This window comes from Dioscorea cayenensis, chromosome 16, assembly GCF_009730915.1.
Source record: "Dioscorea cayenensis subsp. rotundata cultivar TDr96_F1 chromosome 16, TDr96_F1_v2_PseudoChromosome.rev07_lg8_w22 25.fasta, whole genome shotgun sequence".
NCBI classification, from domain to species: Eukaryota; Viridiplantae; Streptophyta; class Magnoliopsida; order Dioscoreales; family Dioscoreaceae; genus Dioscorea; species Dioscorea cayenensis.
Genome location: NC_052486.1, coordinates 21,391,826 through 21,414,664, shown reverse-complemented (window position 1 = coordinate 21,414,664; position 22,839 = coordinate 21,391,826). Strand labels below are relative to the sequence as shown.

Below are 22,839 nucleotides of genomic sequence, written 5' to 3'. Positions count from 1 at the left end.
ATAAAGTTTGTATTTATATCTACATTGATCTTAGTATCAGTATTATTTAATTGCGTATATATATATATATGTATCTTTCATGATGCTATGATTCTTATTATTGAGATCTGCAAGTTCAGTATGATTTTTTGGCTAATTCATTTCAGGCAATTATAAAGTTTATGTTGATATGCCATTAAATAAATAAAAGATATATATATATATAGATCGAGAATAATAGACCACTCCCTCCCGCTGCTATTTTATATTTACAAAAATTAAAACTCTAAATCGCTTGATTTTAAGTAATTCAAGATGGTAGCACTTGATTATGCAACTCATGCCTATTAGTGGATTATACACATATTGAGATTGATAATTGCAATATAGGCTGTGAGTTTAACAACATTCCATTTGGCAATTAAAAATACCTACATTTTTTTTTTTTGAAAAGACCTAGACACCTAATCTTAAATAAGTAGCTGATTAAATATGTCATTATTTCCGCAACCCAGGCTTATCTGGCTTTGTTCTCTCATCCGGCACAAAGTTGGTCACCTGGTTAAATCCCATCCACCATTCAAATAATAAATATAGCCAAAATGCATATGAAGACAAGCTTTGCAAGCCATCTCACACATCACATAATTCACAAATAAAACACAACTGGGTACAATGTAAACATGAAAAAACCAGAATAAAAACCAAACTGCAAAAAATCAACACACTAAAAACAATTGGCTTTCTAATGCATCATGTCATTCTTGAAAACATGCCATGAAATGCCGCATACTGCATTTGACATTTACTTATTGCAATACAATTTTAAGGGTAATGCTTCCAACCATTCCTTCGCCGGAGGCAGCAGTAAGCACAGCAATTTCAACATAAAACATGAATTAGTAGTTAAACGACAGACAAGAAAACAATTATTAGCATAAAGTGAAGTCAAAGCATGAAACAAACACAAAGCACACATCAAAAGGGAAAGATTAATAGCAAAATGGGCATAAACTGACAACAAATTTGTCAGTGGATCGCCGACCCTGGGCATCTCCTGCAAAACTGGTCAGAATATAATGAAATCCAAAATTTTCATCAAGAAAGAAAGCCGAAGAAACAGCAAGGGACAATCACACATACTAATGCATCAGAAAAGAGGAAGCAAGGAGATGGTTCCCAAAATAAATAAAAATAAAATTAACCGGGGCTACTATGACATTTTACATCTTATCTTATGAGAGAAGAAAACTCTGGTTCCATTTCCTAAAATTGCATTTATGTACAAAGTCCTGGCTAGAAATTACCACCATTCTAAAGCATTTCTACGAACTGACCGGATTAGGAAAGCCTCTCTCAGCCATGAGTATTCCCTGTACCAAATCAAATTTAATCTCAAAGAATACTCACCCAAGCATTAAGGGGGAAAAAAAAAAGAAACATGACCAAGACTAGGACATCAGGTAATTACCCCTTGAAGATGAACCACCTCTATGAAGAGCACGGGGACCCTTATCATGTGAAACATTAGGAATCTTGGAAATAATCAAAGAGCTCTGTAGTCCCTCAAGCAGCTGCACCAAAACAACAGCTTAACGTCAGCCAATTTATGAATTAACAAGTGACTTAGATCAATTGAGAGGGAGAGTAAGAATTATCATCTGTGTCAAAAATAAATAAATAAATAAATAAATAACGGAGGAAGATGAAGAAGAAAAAGAAGAGAGCAAGCCACAACCAAGTCTTGTATCACATAATCCATCAAAACGCAAAGCAGGAGAACAAATCCATGAAATTCAAGTTAATGACGATAGTACTTGCTTTCTTGTTGAATTTGACTAACACAGCAAGTTAATATGTTGAAATTATATGCATGCTATGTTCTACTTTAACCACAGGCAAGTATGTAGAAGGCAAAGAGAAGGAATAGAAGTAATTGATGTCAACCATTTGCCCTACCTATTACTGCACATAAGTTCAAAAAAATAGTTTACAATCAAATTTTAAGATATGGCAGAGCTTACCCTCGAGGTTGGCTGAATTCTTCGGTTGGATCTACGAGGCTCGACAGTTTCAGACATTGCTTTTCCAGGATGCTCAAAGCCCTTCTCACTTCTAAATGATTTCTCTGCCACTGACATAAGCTTTCCTTTTATCCCACGATCATCCTCAGCACCAGAAAAATTCTTTAAGGTTGCAACACCAGGTACAGATTGAAAAGAAAATTCCAGCGAAGAGCTACTGGTGGGCCCAACAGCTCTGAAGGAAGAGCCCATTTCTAGAGTATTCTTCTTTATTAGCTGGTCATGTTCATTGCCAAGAGAAGCTACAGGATGCAGGGACAAATCTTGGCCAGATTCCCCACCACTGGAAGCTGATGCATTGCTGACAGACGAGTTCTCTTTCTCTGCCATACTCCTGCTCTGAATTGTTTGGGATTTGACAGGTCTTGACCACTTAGGCCTGGAGTTAAAAGCTCGCTTTCCTTGAGGATCAGTTTTGGAAGTACTTCTCAGTAAGCGAGATGCTTGTGGCATAAAAAAATTAGCAAATTTAGTAGAATCATTCCCTTCACTTATCTTGTCCATCTTATCTGCAACATAATGTTTGCTTACTTCCATAAATTTCCTTTTCTTACCAGGCTTGGGAATACCAAAGACAACCCCTGCTCCTTCCTTCCGCAGACCAGTCCTTGTCATTTGACGAGGATTAGAACTTTTCTCTCCTCTCACATTCTTTCCAGCAGTAAATGTGCTTTCTTTAGCAGACAACGTCAATGGCCTAGTCTCCTCATTTCCCCTTCCATCAACTTCTGAATTGAGACTGGCTTCAAGCCTGCTTAACTTTGGTCTTTTCTCAAAAGGTGTATCCCCCTAACCATAATAATAGTAAAGATAAACATAATCAAAACATGAATAAAGCTATCTTTACTAAACCAAACCAAATCAAATCAAAGAATGCTTAAAAACATTCAAACCTCATATGATTGACAGCTAACGTCTCTAAAACGAACCCATTGTGTCCATTGGCCATCCTTCCAAATGAGTGATGGTCGAAGGTTCCAAGCCTTGAAAGTCAATGTATCACCTCCAGCTGTGAGTAAAATACAAAATTTAAATAACTTCTGAATGTGATTGCTTTGGCAATTAATTTTGAAAAAAAATATAATAATAATGATACAGTTAGTGAAGCCAATCCATATCGTTAACCAAATAATTGTTAATAAAGGCAAATTGACATCTTTCACATGCAGAGAGACTAGTCAGAAAATAATCATATAGCCTGGAAGAGAACTCCCACCAAAACAGTTAACTTTAACAGGACCTTCACATAAAACAAATCTAAGAAAAATTTTCACAAATTAAACAAGAACCTGAAGACCAAAAGGGCTTTTGCAAACAAGTGATCATGTTGCAATGAATGATATCATACCAAGTCACTCACTTTACAGTAAAAATAAATAACATGGCACGCTAAAGAAGAAAATTATGGTTAGCCATATTGACATTTACCATCAGCAAAAATGTATTTTATAAAAATCATCTTTCATAATTTTTGAAATTATTTGTTTTTCTGAAAATATGATTAATGAAGCACTTCAAAAACACATGTTTGTTAGTAATTGCCAGTTGAGGGACAAAATAACAATGCTTAAAAGTCCAGTTTCACATAATTTTAGTATAATTTGGCGTCAACGCCTTTACGCCCCCCAATAGAGGGCCATTTCTGGTACCCACACACCTAGATAATGACCACCAAGAATTTACAAAAATATAAACATGATTATGCATTATATTTTTGCAAGGGATCACAAATTTGAGATTTTGGCTTTGAATGAAGAAAAATAAATCAAGATAAACCTCATGGATGAGAACCGTGTCTGCAATCATGATAAAATCTGACTGGTAAATGAAGATGCAATAACATCACCAAACTTCATACCTGGAAAATGCACTGTGAGATTTGTTTCATCCTCCTTGCTCTTCTCAGTGACAATACCTTCCCACCAACTGAAAATTTAAAGCACCAGAAACAAATAAAACGAGGAAAGCATAAATAGCTAGCAGAAAGAAGTAAAGTGTAAATGCATGATGATAGAGATGCATAAATCTTAACATTAAAAACTTTCACGACAAAATAGAGGTAGCAACAGTCAACACACTCATCAAATTAAGCCAGGGACTAGCATTCCTTGTACAATCAAATATTATGTGGATAGAAATAATTGTAAATCACCAAAAGTTGGGATATGCTCATACTGACCCATCAATTTAAGAGCAACATTGTCCAATAGACAAAAAAAGGTCACAGAAAAGATACTCTGCCTCTAAAATTACCGCATCCCATAAAACATCATTCCTTTCATAAACCTTACGTCACAATTAAAAATTATCAAATCTATAATTAGTTTCATATTAAAGCAATCCATTCATTTCAAAATTCAGCATAAAGCAAAAAAGATGTGTCACCATCGGGGTAAATATCCAGGGATAAATTTAAAGATTGATTACCCATCAAATCTCCATGCTTCTACATGATCACCAACAGACCACTCATACTTCCCTACAGCATCCCTTCGCCGCTTCTTTGTTCCTTCAGGCTTGGTTATAGTCATGGGATGTGCAATTCTTATTCTGGGAGCTTTATTCCCATCAACTTCAAGTGGTATCCATTCCTTACGCTGACCAGAGCCTACATAACAAATTGCAGATATAAAGAGTATTCAAAGAAAAACACATCAAGCTTCACATTAAATTATTTAAAAAATGTAATTATTTGCTGTGAAATAAAAAAACTCAACATATGTCAATTAAAAACAGACCATTAAAAAAAAAGATTCTTTGTTTACCTTCATCCTGAAGATCATTGTAGCAGACATGTGCTTTACCATCCTTCAGCTCCAGAACATGTGCAGAAAACCAAGCCCCTCTGAATCTATCATCATTAGGCATAACCTAAACATTTACCAAAAACACCACAGATCATAATTAAATCAACCAAAATAATTTGCTTGGATGTTCTAAAAACAAGTAAGAAGGAAAAAGACAACTAAATACAGTCAACAAGTAGTGGTCAAAACAAATAAAAAGGAACTACCAAGAAATCTGCAGCCAGATACTCAACATTCTCATGAAAATGGAATAGAACAGTCTATAACCAGCAATTCCATCATACCTCAACAAGAGTATCCTTTGATATGCCATTCTCCATTGAAATACTTGCCAAATGGTCTCTTTCACATATAATAATCGGATCACTTGAAGATGCATTACCCATTATACTACCTGATTCAGAATAAGTATTAAAAAAAAAATTAGAAGTAACAAAAGAGGTCAGAATTTCACATGCTTTTTCCCATAATTAGAAAATAGTGCAGACTCTTAGCAGTCCATAAACCTGAATGATTTTGCTCAGCCGCTGAAGGAAGCTTATCATGAGAAGATTTTGTATCTCCAGCAGGAACTTTCTGAATTTCATTGTGATTCAACCAATCACTGGCATTTTTAGCTGATTTGTCTTGACCGCCAGAAAAATCTACAGCTAGTTGATCTCCTGCAATCTGACTTGTTTTGCCAGATCTCCCAGAAGCTGAGGAAAGCACTTTGAAGTAATTTTCTGGGCCAGCTTCTGCCAATTCATTAAATGCAACAGGTAAAGGATCCCCCATCGCAACAATAACTCCTGCTTGTGCTACTGCTTCTGCAGCCAACTCTGCCGCCCTCAGTATAGCGTCCAAATTTTCTGCTCTTTTGGCGGCAGCTGAAGCTGCTTCTAATCTTCTTCTGGAAGCCTCACGCGCAGCAGAAATAACTGAACTGGATCCATGGAACTTGTCTTTGCCCTTCAAAATGGATACAGGTGTAAGCATTGTCATTTTTTTACCGACATGGTAGTCAGCATCAGAATTCTTGGAAGTATTTGCAGTTTTAACCAAATCCAGAGCTTCATCTGCCATCATCTTAGCCTGTAAAGCAGCATCTGAGGCAACTTTGGCAGCTGCAGCAGCTGCCTTTGCAACAGCAGCTGCTGCTGCGGCTGCAACAGCTGCAGAAGCAAGTTTTTCTTCACATTCTGATGCTAATCCAGAATTTTTCTGCAACGCTAACTGACTCCATATGCCTTGGCTATGCCTAACAGCAGAAGAAGCAAGAGCAGCAGCCTCTTCTGCTTGTAGCTTTGTCTGCTCAATTCTACTACTTGTCTCTTCAGGAAAAATGGCACTCTGCTCAGTATTACCACTTGCTACTATCTGATTATGTGTTGGAGAGATGTTACAAGATGTAATCACAGGCACAATGGAACTATTTTTTGTTGGCGAGCTACTAGAGGGCTGGACAGCAGAGAATGTTACAGTCTTTGCAATAGGAGTAGCAGCAGCAGGTTCAGCCTGAGTTTGAGATGCTGGGAAAACAGGCTCAACCTTATCAGAGACTGTAGTTTTCTTCCTTTTTCTAGATCTCTGAGCAGGCGATGGATTCTTATTATTCACAATGGTTGGTGTCTTCCTATTTACTTCAATAGGAACAGTTGTCGCCACTGTAACACTTGGACCTGGGGACGGCAGCAGAGCACTTGCAGCACCAGGCTGCACAGAGGCGCGTGAAACAGATGATTCCCTAGTTGGTGTTACTTGAACTGTTGCAGTAACTGGGACGGCTGAATATTGTGGGTTAGCATCAAGCCTTGAACATTGAGATGGGATGACCACAGTTGCAGGATAATTGGGAGGAAACCAAGATGCGCCATTGCTCGAGTAATGTCCCATTTGTGGTGATTGATAAGAATGCAAAGGCGATACAGCCTGATTAAAGTCAAGGTGAGTGCCCCTTGGCATACTTGCCTGTAAACTATCACGAGCAGAGCTGCTCCACAAAGGTGTTGGAAAAGATAATGAGCTGACTGATGGTGCAAACTTGGTGACAGGAGGGTTGTGGCTTTTGTTTGGAAGAGATTTGCTCCTCGTAACTTGCTCAGAAACCCTAACACCTGTAAGTATCACCAAATGTTATATTAGCTAAACATATTAGATAAAAATTCTAAATCCAGAAATACAACCAAAATTATAAATACCAGAGCGAGAATGCACTGGGGTTTCACAACCACTAGAGGGCGATTTCTGATTCTGGAACCGTTCAACTGCCACACGTAGCATACCTTCCCAATAACCACGTCTCACATCTGTCAGTTATCAACAAAACTAATCAGAGACACCATGCAACTAAAGCAAGATTCACAATAAGCATGTGCAGAGATAACATAGTAATTAGAAAACACTAACCAGTTTCCCCAAAAGCCGAGAGCATACAAGCTTCATCAGGTGGGGTTCCCTGACTGCAGCAACCAAAAAGAAATGTTTAGAGTGGGCTTGACTCAAAGATTTAATCAGTATAAACATACTACTTACATAAGAGATCCATAAACAAAAATTTGTGCACGCAATTGCACTTGTTGTAAATCTGTGAAAGGTTGATGGAACAAAGAAGCTGCAGAAATTGAAGAGCGTCAATCAGGTTGATCTGATGTCTGAACAGCAGATGGAAATGAAACTTTAGAGTTACCATCCTTAGTACCAGGATATTGCCTCATCTCTGGATAATTGTCACTGCCCATGGTTAAAACAGCACTTGGTGGTGTGCTACATTGTTTGCCATCTTTTTCAGTTGTCTGGCTCAATGGTGGTGTTTCTTCAGTAATCTTCCCATCAGGTTTGGCAGTTTTTCCAGAGTAGCTCCTAGATGCTACTGTCCCATCTTCATGAATTGTTTTGGTGACTTCTACTTCCGACTCAAAATGGCTTTCCTGAGTGTTCTTTGTTGCTGTCTAAAATTTTCATCAACGGAAAAGATTAAGTGACAATAATGTAAATCAAAGGAACATCTGTATGACGAAAAATAGTACCTGAGAACGCTTTTGAGGTTTTACAGTGGGAGGTCTCGACACATTGTGAGTCTTATCAGAACAGATGGCTGTTGAAACCTCAAATGATGGATTTCTATTATCTTCCAAAGCAGTGCCCTCCTTGGAATTATTATCCACAGGTTCAGCACCACACGCACTCCTTGCAGTGTCAGCAGAAATACAACACCGGTCTTCTCCAACAGATCCTGCTCTATTCGACAAATCTTCATTCTTCTTCTGCTGTTCCCTCCTATCTTTAGAAATTTCAATGCAACTAGTGACTGTGGGTGAAACCAAATCCGGCCCATGAGAGCTTAAATTTTCAGCTCTACCTTCTGGTGATAGCTGCTCAGCGTTAACTATCAAGATAGAGAAGGATTGAGGAGAATTGTCAGTTATACCAAACAAACTACTAATACAAATGCAGATAAGTTTCCACAAAATCCTAGAGATCGAGAGGAAGACAAAAGAAACACAAACATCACACAATTAAACAAATAAAACTGTCAGCTTTGCACCAACTACCCTCCCTACATCGTATATGCTCCAAAAGGGAGATAGATAAGCCAAATAAATGTATTTGATTAAAAAAATCCAAAAAGAGATGAGTTATTTTTTGAATATGACATGAGAATTGAGATACAGCCAACATCACCTGAAGTAACATTAGCTTGGTTGGCCTCTGCACTTTCACTTATAGGAGAAGATCGGTCTGCAAAAGGAAAAATGAAAGGTGCACCCTTATTGGCTCATCATGCCCGGTATTTTCCACAGAAGGAGCAAAAAGCAGCACTTACATGAAATATATGTACATATATATATACAGGAAAGTAAAAGATGTGGACCTCAACTTGTATTAGCAGAGGAGCAAGTTCAGTGATGCACGAAATGCTACATCCCTACAGGAAAGTCCTAGAACCTAGATGACAGCAGCTTACTAAACATAACTCTTACTCAACCCATGCCACATTCAGTGGGGCTGCCAAATATCACATAAATCAGCTATTGAATTCCCATACATAGCACTGAAGTATACAGAAATTTGAGAACCTGTTCAGTTGCTCTGATTTATGTTTCGTATGGTTTTCCCAATTCTAGATTGCTTTGTATTCAGGCTTTGTCACTTAAAGTCGAACTTTTCTATCTTAACAAATTTCAAAAAATTCAAACCAGTATCTATTTTTTAAGAGAAACAATGTTTCTGTTTTCACTTTATAGTTTCTGACTTCAAAAAAGTTATTACTCATTGAAACAAATATTATTTTGACTTCAAATAAGTTAAATGAAAAAAGAAGCATACTCAAAAAGAGCAAATAAATAGAGGGAAGCAAAGAACATACCAGCCTATTTGGTCTGAAAAAGTTTCGAAAATTTTCATTTTATATTTTTTTAATTATCATTTTTTTTATTTTAGAGAACATGTTTTTCAACTCACTTGTAAAAACACATCTTGAAAATAAAAATGTAAAAATGCATCTATTATAACAATTAATCACAGATAAAAATATCCAAATAATAAATTGTACAAATAAATAATTTCAATATAATTTACATTTATCCAGAAGCTCAATTATTAATTGTTTATTTCCAGCATGTTTAATTAACTATAGTTTCCTAAGATATATCGAAATTTAACTATTTTTATTAATATTATTATGTTTACTTAGTTTACATATAAGATTATTACTGCTACTATTATTGCTATCATTTTTTGGAAATAGCCTTATACATATCACACGAAAATTTAGGAGCAAATACTCTGAATCACCTATATTTCATTATAAATATTTTAATATAAATAAATATAATATTTATGGAGGTATATGGGCAACCATCCGCTAATATATATATATATATATATGAGACTCCAACTGCAAGTGCATTAGGATATTAATCACTAAAAAAAACTTCAGTAAATATAAAATTTGGAAATGCCATTAATGATAACATGATTTTAACCAAAAATATTTATTAATTTGAAAGATAGTAAATAAAATAAGCATATCACATGGGAGAAATCATTGGAGGCCTTGGAGCATCAAAGAAGTAACAAACATTTTATAAAAATGTGCTTAGGAAGTTCTCTTAAAACATGAAAATGCGACCCACGTTGAAACTGTATCATAAAACATGTTAACAAATGTGTTTTTCAATAAATTTTCACTTTTAGCCAAAAAGAGGAAAAACATAGTTGAAACAGGCCTAAGTTTTTAGAACTTTACATACCAGAATCATCCACTGAATTTTTTGATGTAATTAATTGGAAATTTGAGTAAGCCTTCGAAACCATCATACATGTATCATCCTTCTTGTCCTCCTGAATTGAATCTGATGGGGGTATAGATGATTTCCTTTGATCTGGTTCTAAATCAGCATCAATAAGCTGGGCTTCATCAGAATGTGACTGCTGATTATTTGTCTCATTTGTTGGGAAAGCAGAGTAGACATCAGCTGCAGGAAGACTAGCAACTGTACACAAATATAGATTAGCACTGTGGGATATAATCAATGTTATTCACAATAATGAAGTAAACAAAGAATAACACACTGACTGAATGGATAAACATAGAAACCTATGCTGTATACAATACCTGAGTCAACATGAATTATTTCCTCTCCAGACAAACCATCCATGGCAATTGGATCAGAAACCTGCTTGTCAAATGTCTGAGCTTCAGCATTTTTCAGTAAAGAGCATGAGGTTTCAGTGAAGTGCATAACATTTACACTCAAAGGCGGTTGCAAAGTTGATTCTGTTTCCCTTTTTTCTACACAAACAAAATGCCAATGATGTATTCAGTACATAATGATAAACTAACTTATTGGAGATATTAGCAGCAAAAAGATTAAATTTCCAGCTTCATCCATATTCCATACATAAAATCATTTCAGTTTCAGCTTTTACCTGGCATATTATGAACCATATTATTGGTCGATGAATCTTCAACCACATTTAGCATTACAGTATCTTGAACCGCAGCTGATATAGGATTAATCTTATCCAAAACAATGGAAGCATCACTGTTAGAACTGATGGTGCTAGAATGTATGGATGGTTGTGCCCATTCCGGAAGAGAATCGTGCAGAGTCTCTTGAATGTCACAAGACTCTGCCTTTGATTTATGGTCACTAGACATTCCAAGAGATTTGTGGCTGGTGGAAGATAGCAAATCCACATCTGTATCATTTGCTAATGTAGCTGAAAAGGATTTATCCAGAAAATCAGTTTGTGGCAGATCTGCGGTAACTTCTTTCTCAAAAGCTCCATCTGCAACACTCTTATCTTCATCAGAAGATGCTATTTTTAACAGAGAAGTGTCGAACACTCTAGTTGGCAAGGTATCACCATTTTTAACTTCAGGCCCAACTGCACCATGTCTCTCTTCATTTGAAGAATCCAGTTCAGCTGCCTCTCTGTTACTATTGTTTCCCAATTGACTACTTATATCCTTGATTTCACCAATTTCAGAGCCATCATTTTCTTTCATTCCTTCCGTAGAACGATCAAGCTTTACCTCTCCATGTCCATCAGTCAGTTTCACAATTTCAGTGCACAAAACATTTTCACTGCAGGAATTATTTTTTGAGCAAGATTCTTGCAGATTTTGGCTAACATCTTCAACTTCTGTCCCGCAAGATTGATCTGCATTTTCTTCCTTGTTGAATTCAACAGAAGATTTTTCCTGATTCCTACCTCCTTCCAGTTTAAGATAAGGCATCTGCTCTGTCCTTGCCATTTTGAAATCACCAATTTCACCATCTTTGTTACAGGTGTTTACCGGGTATGCAATTGCTTCGAGCAATTCATCTGGGTTCCCAGAAAATATAGACTCATTACATCTCTCCATCAATAGGACCGGTGGGTCTACATTTGCCTCCAAACAAGAAGAGTTCTTAACACTAGTGAGGGTGTTATCAGCGCCACAGCTTACTGAAGGCTCATCAGTCACATTATCATGATCACTTTCATGTTTAAAGGAATCATTCAGAGTCATAGGGATATCAGAGTTTTTCTCCATTACATTCTCTGATAACATCAGATTTCCAGCAGATACAACAGAATCATCAGCTTGCACACTACAAGCAACAGGAGCAGAGGCTTCTCTATCAATTTTTGTGACACCTACAGGATCTTCATCTACAGTCTTCTCCAACAAATCCTCACACACTGCTGCACATTTTGGGGGGGCATCAGCCAATGATGCAATTCCCTTCCGATCTATGGTGCATTGCTCAGCACCAGACTCCTGATCAGAGCCCGATCTTTCACCAAAGGAACCCACATCCATATCCATGCCAGACTTCTCTCCCTCAGAAGCTTGAGCTAGGGCATCAACCTGAGACTGATCCCTGCCTTGACACTCATTCACACCTGATAAGCTTTTGGAGCATATGTCTGGAGGCTGAGTAGGATCAATCTTTATGATATCATCCATCTTATAACAGGTTTGTATGTGGCCTTCTACACCAGTCAGTTGATCATGAGCACCCACTTCTTCAATGATAGAACCATCATTTATCAATTCATCTCCGCCAACAGATTTCAATAGCATTTCAACAGATTCAGATGATGTAGCCTCAGACCACACATTGTTATGCCTTGAAATGGAGCAAGATTCAGCAGCGCTGGAAGTAAAATCTAATGCACTGCTCCCAGAAGAAAAATTTTCAATCCAGTTGTTATCTTGACCTTGTATTCCAAGAAAACACTCTGATTCAACTAATGGATCAAACTTAAGACGGACATCAAAGTGATCATCAAGATCTAGCTTTGGCAGAGAAAAAGACTGTAGACTTGATGGGAATCTGTTGTCTTCTCCAACTAGTTGAAAGTTCTGGCTTTGAAAATCATTGTCATCATAATCCATGGGTGTATCCCTGCAGAAGGAAAGATAATAATATAAATAAATACTATGTTCACAAATTATATAACATACAATAACATAGTGAAAATTGGAAATGACATATAACACTGAACAAATAAATCATCCATTCAAGCTCATGTCATTAGTCAATTCTTGATAAGAACCAGTTCCCATTTTACATGAGTGCAAGCAAGAATCAATGACAAATGCCAACTTCATTAATCTGTAGCACACAAACTTCAAGGAGTAACAAGGATAACCTTTTATTACATTCAGAACAAAAACTTCACTTCTAGATGAGGAACCATTAGAATGGCACAGAGCCATTTATTTGCATCACTTGTAACTTGCATATATAGTAAAGCATGGCAGAAAACCCCAATTATGACATAAAGGATCCTATTTCTGATATGAGATGATTGGCAGCATTAATGGATAATCATGTCTCCAAATTTCATTTTCTATACCAGAAGAAGTTCAAACATTTTCATCCAAGTTAAGCAATTTCTTTACTTTTGAAATAGGCATCTGTATTCCCGAAGAAAACAGGGAAAATTAACTGAATTTGTATTTTCCCAAATGATATAAAGTGACACGTGGCCAAAATTAATTGAATTTGCATCTTCTCTATCGATATAAAGTGACATGCGTGAGGCATTTCATTCATATTGTCTCTTTGGATATACTCGTCTCTTTGACATACCATAGACATACGATGATACGAAGACACGTTTGGACCACATGTTCCCCGTGTGAGATCCTACTTCACTTTATGTTGTTTGAGTTTGTCTAGATAAGTGGATTTTGATTCCAAATATCTCATTTTGATTCTATAACTTTATTCTTATTTTTCCTTCTTAATATTTTATTCCTTTAAATTACCTTATTTTTTCCTTTTATCTTTTTAAACCTCATATATCAGTTTTGATTCATTTCTTGCATCTTAAAATTGGTTCTTCCTTATATTTCTAACCTTTTTAATCCTATATGACTTTTGTGATTTTGGATGATTTTAAAAATTTTAGTTAAAACCCTTGTTTAAAGTTTTATTTTTCTAAAAGTAACTCATTTTACTGCATATTTAAATTTCTTAAAATTCACAACCACTCTCCAATACTAGACACCAGTAGTGTGTCCTAGAAAGACCAATTAAGCAACATGTCAAAATTGTATGCAATTTCAGAGCTGAGAAATTTTTTATAGAAATGTTACAAACTAGTTGAAATTAGGGATGCTGACTTGGACAGATAAAGTGAAATGAAGTCATTAGAAGATATCAAAATCCCCAGATTTGCCAGTGGCAAACAAGAAAAAATAATTCTAAAATGACATCCTAGCAACACTGAGTGGTTTAGGCATTGATCACAGGAAAATAATGTCCAGCAACAAAAAGATTGCAACATGGAAAGACACAGTATCCAACAGACACTAAACTAATCGCTAAATGTTTTAGGTCAAATTACTTCTGAATTGAAAAGACTGTTGGAGCCCTTCAGAATTCATAACATGCTTCGCACAAGGCTGATAATTGCCAACAGGTATATGAGATATTGGTAAATTACAATTCAAGTCAATAACCACTCTAGATCACCATTACTGCCAAGAAAAACCATTAAGTGGCCTTATTCCATTCATTAAAGTATTCAGCATTCACATCAAGAACCATTGTGGATCACCGTTACTACCCTTTTGAGAACATAATATCCAATAGCAACGTCATAAAAGGGAACATGATAAATCCAATAGCAAAGTATTCAGGTATTCACATCAAGAACCATTGTGGATAACTGTCACTACCCTTTTGAGAACATAAAATCCAATAGCAACATCAAGAAAGGGATAGGGTCAGGCCATACCATACAAGTCAAAATACATGATAAACTATAGGTCAGAAGTGCAGCATACCAAATGCTATCTACATAAGATTAAGCCATTTATCAATGTATTCGAACTTTATTATATCACAATACAATCATGGGTTTCTATAGTATAGAAAGAAAGAGATACTTGATGCATAATTGAGACAAAAACCCAGTTAGTTAACAAAAATATAACACATGGCACCATAGGAGAAGAAACTAGAGCAATAGGCACTATTTTTTTCTCTCCAAACAAACATAATAGAATTTAAAACACGTTCCTGAAAAGAAGTCCCACAAAAAGCGCATTTTAAGTAATTTAAATGAAATAAATCCTGTTTCAAGGAAGAATAGTAACAGAGTTAGCAGAACTGGAAATCAAATACAGTGCACTTTTAAATTTGCAATTTTCATAGTAAAAATGGGGCTCTCGGTAGATATAGAGCAAAATAGAAAATGCAACTTAAAACAACTGCTAGAAAGTTCACCAAAAAATAGATAAACAAAACTCTCACAGAGTCACAAAAACATTAGACAACCAAGATTACCACATCAAAGCCGGAACTCTAGTCAACAAGAAATTCAAGAAATCCCTTAACAACTCATAAGCAGACCCAACTTCGTCCTAAAAGAAACTTAGCATCAGAAAACCGTGATAATTAAGAAAGACCAAATAATAACCCTAAGTTTAAACTCAAAGACTCCGTGAAATGCAGCAAAAATCAAACTTACAAAGTCGAATTCAGCTAAGCCGCCGCCTTATCCATGAACTTGCTCAAAACTTTACCAAAATACACGTAATCTCTCACACTTCCAATCAAAACCCTAATTTTCAAAATCAAGACCGCGAACCCTAACGAAATGAAACTCCGGCTACTTGCAATTCAAAGCACCCCCGTCACGAACCCTAATTCACCTCCGGCAAAAGCCCACCAAATCCAGCCACAGCTCACCACTACTGAATCGCGGTGAAGCGCGGGCGGCAGGCCAGACCAAGAATCAGACAAAGAAAAGAAAGGAAGCAAAAAAGTACCAAAGAGAGAAAGCCTATAGTGCTCCCACCCTCCATCCGGAGACGGAATCTCGTCTTTTCACCAACCAAGCCCCAAATCCAACAGCGATGCACAGTCTCATCTCCCGAGACGCCCCAGAGCCATCCCTGGCACACAAGCACCAACCACGCCTCCTTCCACCATAGATTCCCTCGCCGGCCGGCGTTTTCGAAGCGAATCGGAGCGTTTTCCGGCTGATTCCGTGAGGGTTTCGAGCCACGAGACACAAGAACGAGCAGCAACGAGAATGAACCCTTTGGGCTTCTAATTTTCTCTTCTTATATTTAAAATAAAGGTTCTTTTTTTGGTTCTTATTTTTCGCACGTGTGGTTTGGCCAATGGATGATTAGAGGGTCAGGATTTGGAATTGGCCTTGGTTTTTCACCTTAATATCAAAATTGCCATTCAATGCACGATTCGCACGTGTTAACTGTCCTCTCTGGGGTTATCCATTTTGGGCCCGCCGTATGAAACCCAAGCCCAATCAGAATAAAAGAAAATCCATTTTTTCAAAATTTTTTTCTTTTAAGTCCCTATATTTTTTCGAATTTGCAAAACCATTACCTAACCACATTTTATTCAGGTAAAGAGCCAAAAGTTGTATATAAATTAATGGTGAGGTTTTAAGAAATGAGCTAAAAAAAAGTTTTTTATTAGAAGACAGGAGTTTGTCATAAGAAATTTTTTGAAAAAAAATAATAATAATTTTCAAACAAATCTTCTTAAATTGCAAAAACTTAAAATTCCAAAGAGTTTTGTGCAAAATGCCAAAAATTCATATATTAAACGTAAGCAAAAAAAATTCAATTTTTAAAAGAAATTAACTTGATTTTTTTGGAAAAAAATATAATGAACTTTTTAAAATAAGTAAACAATCTAAAACATAATCAACTTCAATTATTATGACTAAAAATCAAGATCTACTTCAAAGCACACTCTATTTTTCCTGTATCATGAATGTTGTTTTAGCATCCGGTTCAAATGCAAATCAACTCATGTTAAACTATTTTTTATTATAAAACAAATATGAAATAGTAAAAAGATATTATTGTAATGTACTATTTTGTGTTATGTATTTATATAAATCAAATATTAAACAACACAAAAAAAAAATTATACAGTCCAACGAAAATCAAACATAAAACAACACAAGCACTTGTGTTGCACTTTAACTATTTGTACTGTACTATAATGTTTGTGATGTTCTCTTTAACGAATCAAACGGACCCTAAATGCGTTTCACCGACAACAAAAACACACTAATAAAAGCACAAGTATTCTTGGTTCAACATCACTGCATTATTTCTTTAGAAAAAAGACACTAGTGCTGCACTTTAACTATTTGTACTGTATTATATTGTTTGTATTGTTCTCTTTAAGGAATCAAACGGACCCTAAATACATTTCATCGACAACAAAAACACACCAACAAAAACACAAGTAATCTTGGTTCAACATCACTGCATTATTTCATTGGAAAAAAGAGTATCGCAGAAAACACGAAGATGATATGCATTAGTGTACAAATGCATCCATTTTTCCCCGCAAGTATATATATACACACACAACGCAGAACAACTGTTGAAAACTAGTAGCAGAAATTTAGATGATCACTGGTTTTCAGCAAAATCCGTGCTCAAAACGTAGCGAAACCTTGTGTTGTATGGCAACCATTCGATCACTTGCGATGCCTTTCTCTTGTTTTTAGGATCAGCAGATTCGTGCAACTTCTTATCGATGTTCTCGAGCACCCATGTAAGAAGTTCACCGGAGCTCAAACTTGTCTCTTTTGCATATCGTTCAAGAATCTTCGGCAGAAAAACTTTCCTTGATTTTTTAACAACCACATTGGATTGAAGAAACTCCTTCTTCGCCTTCTCTAATTCATCGATGACATTCTTGGCAGTGTAGACTCTCAACTGTTTTAAAGTAAAAAAATAATAATAATAAGAAATTTTTAAACTTTTAAAGAGATTTAACTTTGGAAAGAGTTAGGCATTACCATTGGATCAGAAGCAGCACCAGTGCATAAGCCAAAATAAACAAGAGGTTGAGATCTACAAAGACCAAATTTTGATTCAAGAAGCTGTTTTTCTTCTCCGGATTTCTTCCTCATTGCGTTCGAAAGTATACTTTCAAACCACTGCAAACAAATCAAAAATGATTTAACAGGAATGTATGGCAGCACATACAGCCAATAATAAAACAAAGTTCAGATCATACACGGCCAATTCGAGGTGTATGGCAGCACAGAATGCAGTGCTCTATGGAGTTGGCAGTGAAAACATACCCTCCGATGTTATATGCAGTCTGCACTGTACAACAAAAACCAGTGGATTAGCATAGATGGATAAAGTCTGGTAAAGTTAGTTTTTATCCAAAAATCAAAGAGCACAAACATGCTAACTGATAATCAATTGGAGAAGGAACAACAATCAGTCAAATGGAAATTAAAGAGCTTCATATCAGATTCTCATCCACAATGAACTCAAGGAATAATAGATTAGTCTTCCCATCCACAGAATTGTTTTAAAGAACTTTAAAAGTGAAACCATTCACATGCTATGTGGAAGGATAATGAAATTGGTAGAGGAAACAAGGCAAGTTGATATAGAGGAAAAAGCCCATTTTCATGATTCGAGTTTAGGCAATGGCAGGATAAAACTAATGTTAACTTGCATTTATCTTCAAAACAAAACAGAATTTTCAAGCTCAAATCAAGTGATTTGATCATGATTGCATGTCAATACACAGTTACCTTGTGAAATAATGCCAGCCTTCGTAAAGAAGTGTGAGAAATTCCATATACTAAATAGCCCTGCAAAGGAAATTCATTGGTTAACTAATTCAAAAAAAGGAGGAAGAGCTTCCCTTGTTTCAGAAAATGATTTACATGCATAATCAGAGAATTGTACACGTTCAGCCAAAACGCCAATTTGGCGCCACTTTCCAACATGCTAGCATCTACTCTTTCTAAATTTTCCACCAGTAATCTGAGAATAATTCCAGAAAGAAGGACAAGTTTAAATCGGTTTTAATGCATGACGAAGATAAGGAAAAAGTAAAAAAGTAAACTGAAAGAAAAGCAACTACTCCTTTTTTATCCTACCTGTAGCTGTTTATGGCATATGATGCACTTGAGAACTTTTTTTTGTCAATGGATATCGAAGATATTTCTACCATAGGTCTGCAAGACAATACTTTCTCATCTCCAGCACCTCTTCGGGGAAGAATAACATTGGTGGATGACCTCGACAAGAATGGCGAGCGACCATTTTCTGCGTCTGTGGATGCATCTGTTTGTAGCCAACAATAAATGGCAGCCATGCATCTGATCAGTTCTTCAGATAACTTGCTTGGGCATTGGTAGAGATGATCTTTTAGAGTACGAGCCAAGCGACTCCCCCCGAAAGTAGGTAACTTCTCCATTTAAGAAAGAAACAAACAAACATGAGCAGGGTCGCATTGTATTATAATTGGCACATACTCTAACCTAGACCAGCAATTTACTTCAAAGTAATTATTGAACAAATAAGGCATAAACCTATGAACAGACAGGGTTATAAACAAATATTGGAGGAGCTTCGTAACTGCACGAGAACTTATTGAAAATTTTAAGATTTGGATATTATGCTTATTGAAAATCTTCTTCTTGATATGCATGGCTTTGTGTCCTCATGACATGAGCTTCTTCGGCTCCTGTTATGAATGATGTGAACTCATGCTGGATTAAAAAAAGTAATATATTATCTAACAATAACTTAGCCCTTTCCAGTATATAAGTACAAATGAATAAATCACCCACTATAAAGTGACTACCAGTGAACCAGTGGAATTGAAGATAAGCATTTCAAGAAAAAAACCAAAGGCCTACTTTTCTTATACCTTAAAATCTGAAGTGTTGCATCCCCCATGTGTGCTTGTTTTCATAGTTGATATCTGTTCATGTTTGCCCTTAGGCTTGACAAACACACTACCCTTCTTAGATTCTTTTATGGTACTCAGTACTTGGAAACTGTGCAACGGGAATTTTCTTGAGGAGCAAAATGCACTTGAAATTATGCTCGGGTGCTTTCTTCCTCCATTCTTTGTCTGAGCAGGTGAAGTTCTGCCTGAACTCTGTGCTGATGTTGATGCGCTAAGACACTGATCAAGCATACTTCTGTAGAGGGAAAGTACATGCTGCTCCCTATTTGCAATCTCCTCTTCCAGGAACTCAATCTCAGCTATTAGTTCTCTTGTCTAAATTTACAAAACAATTGGCATTGTCACTAATTATCATAAATCAGAATAGATACAGTAATGTTATTTATTTCAAAGAAAAAAAATATGAAAAAAGGAAGATTTTATATTCCAGAGAAAAACCTTTTCTACTTGATGATTAAAACCCAATAAGAAATCACCAAAGAACTACTCTCAGAACCAGCTATAACAACAGGATAATCAGAGTTATCTTCCATTGCAAGCAATGATTAAAATGATCAAATCTGATCTTCCATTGCCAAAGTTCACATTATAGACAATTACAGTACTCTACACATTATAACACCATATATTCGATCACACTTCAAAAACACCCCAAAAAAACTCCATTACAAAAGATGAACAACTTGTTTCCACAAGTAATGATAAGTTCCACAAGAATTTTACGTGGCATGCTATGTTCACAGTAAGTTCTACTACGATTTACCCAAGCATAATATGTTCTATAAATATAAAACAAAGATGACAAGCAAAACTTTCCTTCTTTGCACACCATCACAGACAAAACCTGAAGGCGCAATTAGTATCACCCAAATGGACGAAACATCAGGAATATGAAGAGCGCTCCAAGCTACATAACTACTCCTAAGAACATCCAAGATATCCAATATGAAGGATCAAAGATATGGGGACAATAACTAGACCACATTTGCAATACCTGAGTAGCAAAATGCCTATGCCCAGGAGATAAAGTACTGGAAGCTCGACCAATTGCTTTCTCAAGCATAACACGGACTGACTTCTCTTGCTGCAAATTCACTTGGAGTAGTTTTATCTGCAAAGTATTCAAAAGATAGCTATAAGGTGACATCATTCTAGCAACATCTGGAGGAAGTATTTATGAGAGACTTTCTGCCCCTAGACTAGAAAGTATGCATAACATAAAGTATGTCTGTGCTTTATATATTTATCAGTCAACTCACAATTCTCGCTAACAAGGTTTGGTTGCATTATGCACTCATAACTGATGTGTGTTCAAAAAATTAGTCATGTTAATCCATATTATAAATGCTCCTTCTAAAATCAAAACAATATAGGCAAATATATGAGTATTCACAAATTTTCTTCATTACATCATTCTCGAGGGAGGTCCGATGATTCAATGCAGCATCACAAACGTTATTTTGATGAGCAACCTCCGATGTTCCCTGAGGCTTACTCGACTTCATTAAATTCTGCACATTCAAGCGATGAATGTGTTAGTGGCCATTTTATAGAATACAAGGTGATTATAATAATTGAACCTAAATTCAATGAGATTAATTTTTTGAATATTTCATACGAATTTAGACAACATTTCCGAAGAAAGAAAATTTTAAGCAAACCTTGTATTCTCTTCTCACCTTATAGTCATTAATATCTTCTCCCATGGAATATGAAGTTCCATGCCTTGCTAACTCGGAGATCCTGTCAGCGGCACTGCAGGGATAAAATGGATAAGTTCTGGTGGAAGTGGCTAAATATAGGCATGTTGTATTCCATGCCTTAAAATCAAATAAGAGCAATGAAGTCTTTTCAGTTTTAGTCCAAGCATGTTCCATTACAAGCTCAAGATGGGCATCATCTCCATCTAGAAAGACAAATCACTTAACAATCAAAAACAAGAAAAATAGCAAATCAACAAAAAGATCTACTTTTGCAGAAATCAAACCGCAACAACTACTAAAACAAGATTATATGTTCACCCTGGTGCAAAAGATAGGATTTAAAGACAAATAACAAAGCAAAAAAAGGGGAAATCTCCATAGGAAAACACAGAAATCATTTTCAAGTTAACGAAACTTTTCAAGTTAAGAATCCAAACTTAAAGTTCAGCCTTTTCTATAAACCACTTCAAAAACCTTAGAATGAAATCAATAAGAGAAGAAACAAAAAAAGAAAATAAGAAAAATCACACTTGTATATGTAATTTTCCCAAGAAAAAAAAAAAGAAGACATTTTTACAGTGAAAATGAGAAAACCAACGAAACAATCAAAATAATCTCAAAAACACACATCACTCCATAAAAAACACACCTTTTTGATCGCCTGTGACTCGAAGAACAACCAACATTCCCACCATCCATTCTCTACACTCACCACCCTTCCTCCCTGTTCACACCCCCAATTACAAAAGCAAGAAATAATCAATACAACCCAAAACTCCACTTCTCAAATTGGCATCAATAAAGAATAGCAAACAAAGATTCAGTCACTGCCAACGGACTCCGCAGACTCCAATTCAGTCCATCTCTCCCTCTCCCCCTCATTCAAGACGCAATTCATATAATGTAGGAGAAGTAGGAAGAGCATTAAAAGAAGATTACCATCAAATCGCTCACTTCTGGAACTGGAGCAAGAGGAAACGCCATGAGTGAATGCTAGGGGACCTCCCGGTTGTTGAATGCTTTGAATGCTCGGATTAATGGCGACTCATGCCCTCTCCTCTCTCTCTCTCTCTCGCATGGCGAAGAGAGAGACGAAGGACGATGGTGAGTAAATGAGAAGATGAAGTAGGTGGTTGAAGAAGTAGCATAAGGTTAACGTACTTCGGAGTTTTGAACCGTTGGATGAATTTGATAATTGAGAAAAGGACACGTGGACGGTAAGTGTGTTCGGATGTATGATAGTTATGTAGTAAGGTAGGGTTATTGGAACACCAACGGCTATGTACTCTAAGACCATATAAATAAACAGGACCTTAAAAATACAGAGGTAACTGTTTTCATTATTATTTTTATTTAAGTACTTGTCCATCTTAAATTACAAATAGCAATTTTATTTAAAATTTTAAATGAAAATAAATGACCACAAATTATGAAAGTTGTGATTTTACTATTTTAGAGTTAAGTTTTTTTCACAGTGGCAGGTTGAGAATTGAGGTATAATAATAAAAATATATTTATTTCAGGTGATTTATTTATATTGTTAAAAAAATTATAA

The 22,839-nt window shown here is 36.0% G+C and overlaps 2 protein-coding genes across 9 annotated transcripts; both read right to left on the bottom strand.

The window, feature by feature from the left end:
• Positions 1-1,152: 1,152 nt before the first annotated feature.
• On the bottom strand, positions 1,153-15,906 carry LOC120279009. 5 transcript variants are annotated; one of them, XM_039285836.1, is made up of 20 exons: positions 15,636-15,906; positions 10,784-12,756; positions 10,470-10,646; positions 10,105-10,347; positions 8,534-8,590; positions 7,879-8,237; positions 7,539-7,800; positions 7,385-7,463; positions 7,259-7,311; positions 7,051-7,158; positions 5,377-6,966; positions 5,155-5,264; positions 4,829-4,934; positions 4,491-4,671; positions 3,922-3,989; positions 2,957-3,072; positions 2,618-2,852; positions 2,004-2,506; positions 1,451-1,553; positions 1,153-1,352 (listed from the first exon to the last, which is right to left on the bottom strand). In XM_039285836.1, the coding sequence occupies exons 2-20, from the start codon at positions 12,744-12,746 to the stop codon at positions 1,336-1,338; spliced, it is 6,330 nt and encodes a 2,109-aa protein (XP_039141770.1). In that variant the 5' UTR covers positions 12,747-12,756; positions 15,636-15,906; the 3' UTR covers positions 1,153-1,335. The 5 variants fall into 5 exon arrangements, with proteins under 5 accessions (XP_039141770.1, XP_039141768.1, XP_039141765.1 ...); XM_039285834.1 differs by adding an exon at positions 15,335-15,560 and having other exon boundaries at positions 2,004-2,852; positions 15,665-15,906; XM_039285831.1 differs by having other exon boundaries at positions 2,004-2,852.
• A 1,234-nt stretch (positions 15,907-17,140) lies between these two features.
• LOC120279660 lies at positions 17,141-22,354 on the bottom strand. 4 transcript variants are annotated; one of them, XM_039286585.1, is made up of 12 exons: positions 22,224-22,318; positions 21,934-22,008; positions 21,261-21,336; positions 20,991-21,092; positions 20,576-20,692; positions 19,540-19,896; positions 18,764-19,074; positions 18,548-18,647; positions 18,413-18,472; positions 17,878-17,964; positions 17,657-17,797; positions 17,141-17,573 (listed from the first exon to the last, which is right to left on the bottom strand). In XM_039286585.1, the coding sequence occupies exons 2-12, from the start codon at positions 21,981-21,983 to the stop codon at positions 17,265-17,267; spliced, it is 1,710 nt and encodes a 569-aa protein (XP_039142519.1). In that variant the 5' UTR covers positions 21,984-22,008; positions 22,224-22,318; the 3' UTR covers positions 17,141-17,264. The 4 variants fall into 4 exon arrangements, with proteins under 4 accessions (XP_039142519.1, XP_039142520.1, XP_039142521.1 ...); XM_039286586.1 differs by lacking the exon at positions 22,224-22,318 and adding an exon at positions 21,402-21,487 and having other exon boundaries at positions 21,934-22,185; XM_039286587.1 differs by lacking the exon at positions 21,934-22,008 and having other exon boundaries at positions 22,224-22,354.
• Between the last annotated feature and the right edge of the window lie 485 nt (positions 22,355-22,839).

Excerpts from the sequence above, each read along its gene's own strand:
- LOC120279009 (XM_039285831.1), bottom strand. The coding sequence starts at position 12,746 with ATGGATTATGATGACAATGATTTTCAAAGCCAGAACTTTCAACTAGTT. Across the intron at positions 3,990-4,490 it reads GAAGCATGGAGATTTGATGG|TTGGTGGGAAGGTATTGTCA; the intron begins GTAATCAATCTT and ends TTAAATTTTCAG. Across the intron at positions 1,554-2,003 it reads GAATTCAGCCAACCTCGAGG|CTGCTTGAGGGACTACAGAG; the intron begins GTAAGCTCTGCC and ends GTTTTGGTGCAG.
- LOC120279660 (XM_039286585.1), bottom strand. The coding sequence starts at position 21,983 with ATGGATGGTGGGAATGTTGGTTGTTCTTCGAGTCACAGGCGATCAAAA. Across the intron at positions 21,337-21,933 it reads AGTCACAGGCGATCAAAAAG|TGCCGCTGACAGGATCTCCG; the intron begins GTGTGTTTTTTA and ends TTATCCCTGCAG. Across the intron at positions 19,075-19,539 it reads GCAACACTTCAGATTTTAAG|TTACCTACTTTCGGGGGGAG; the intron begins GTATAAGAAAAG and ends TAAATGGAGAAG.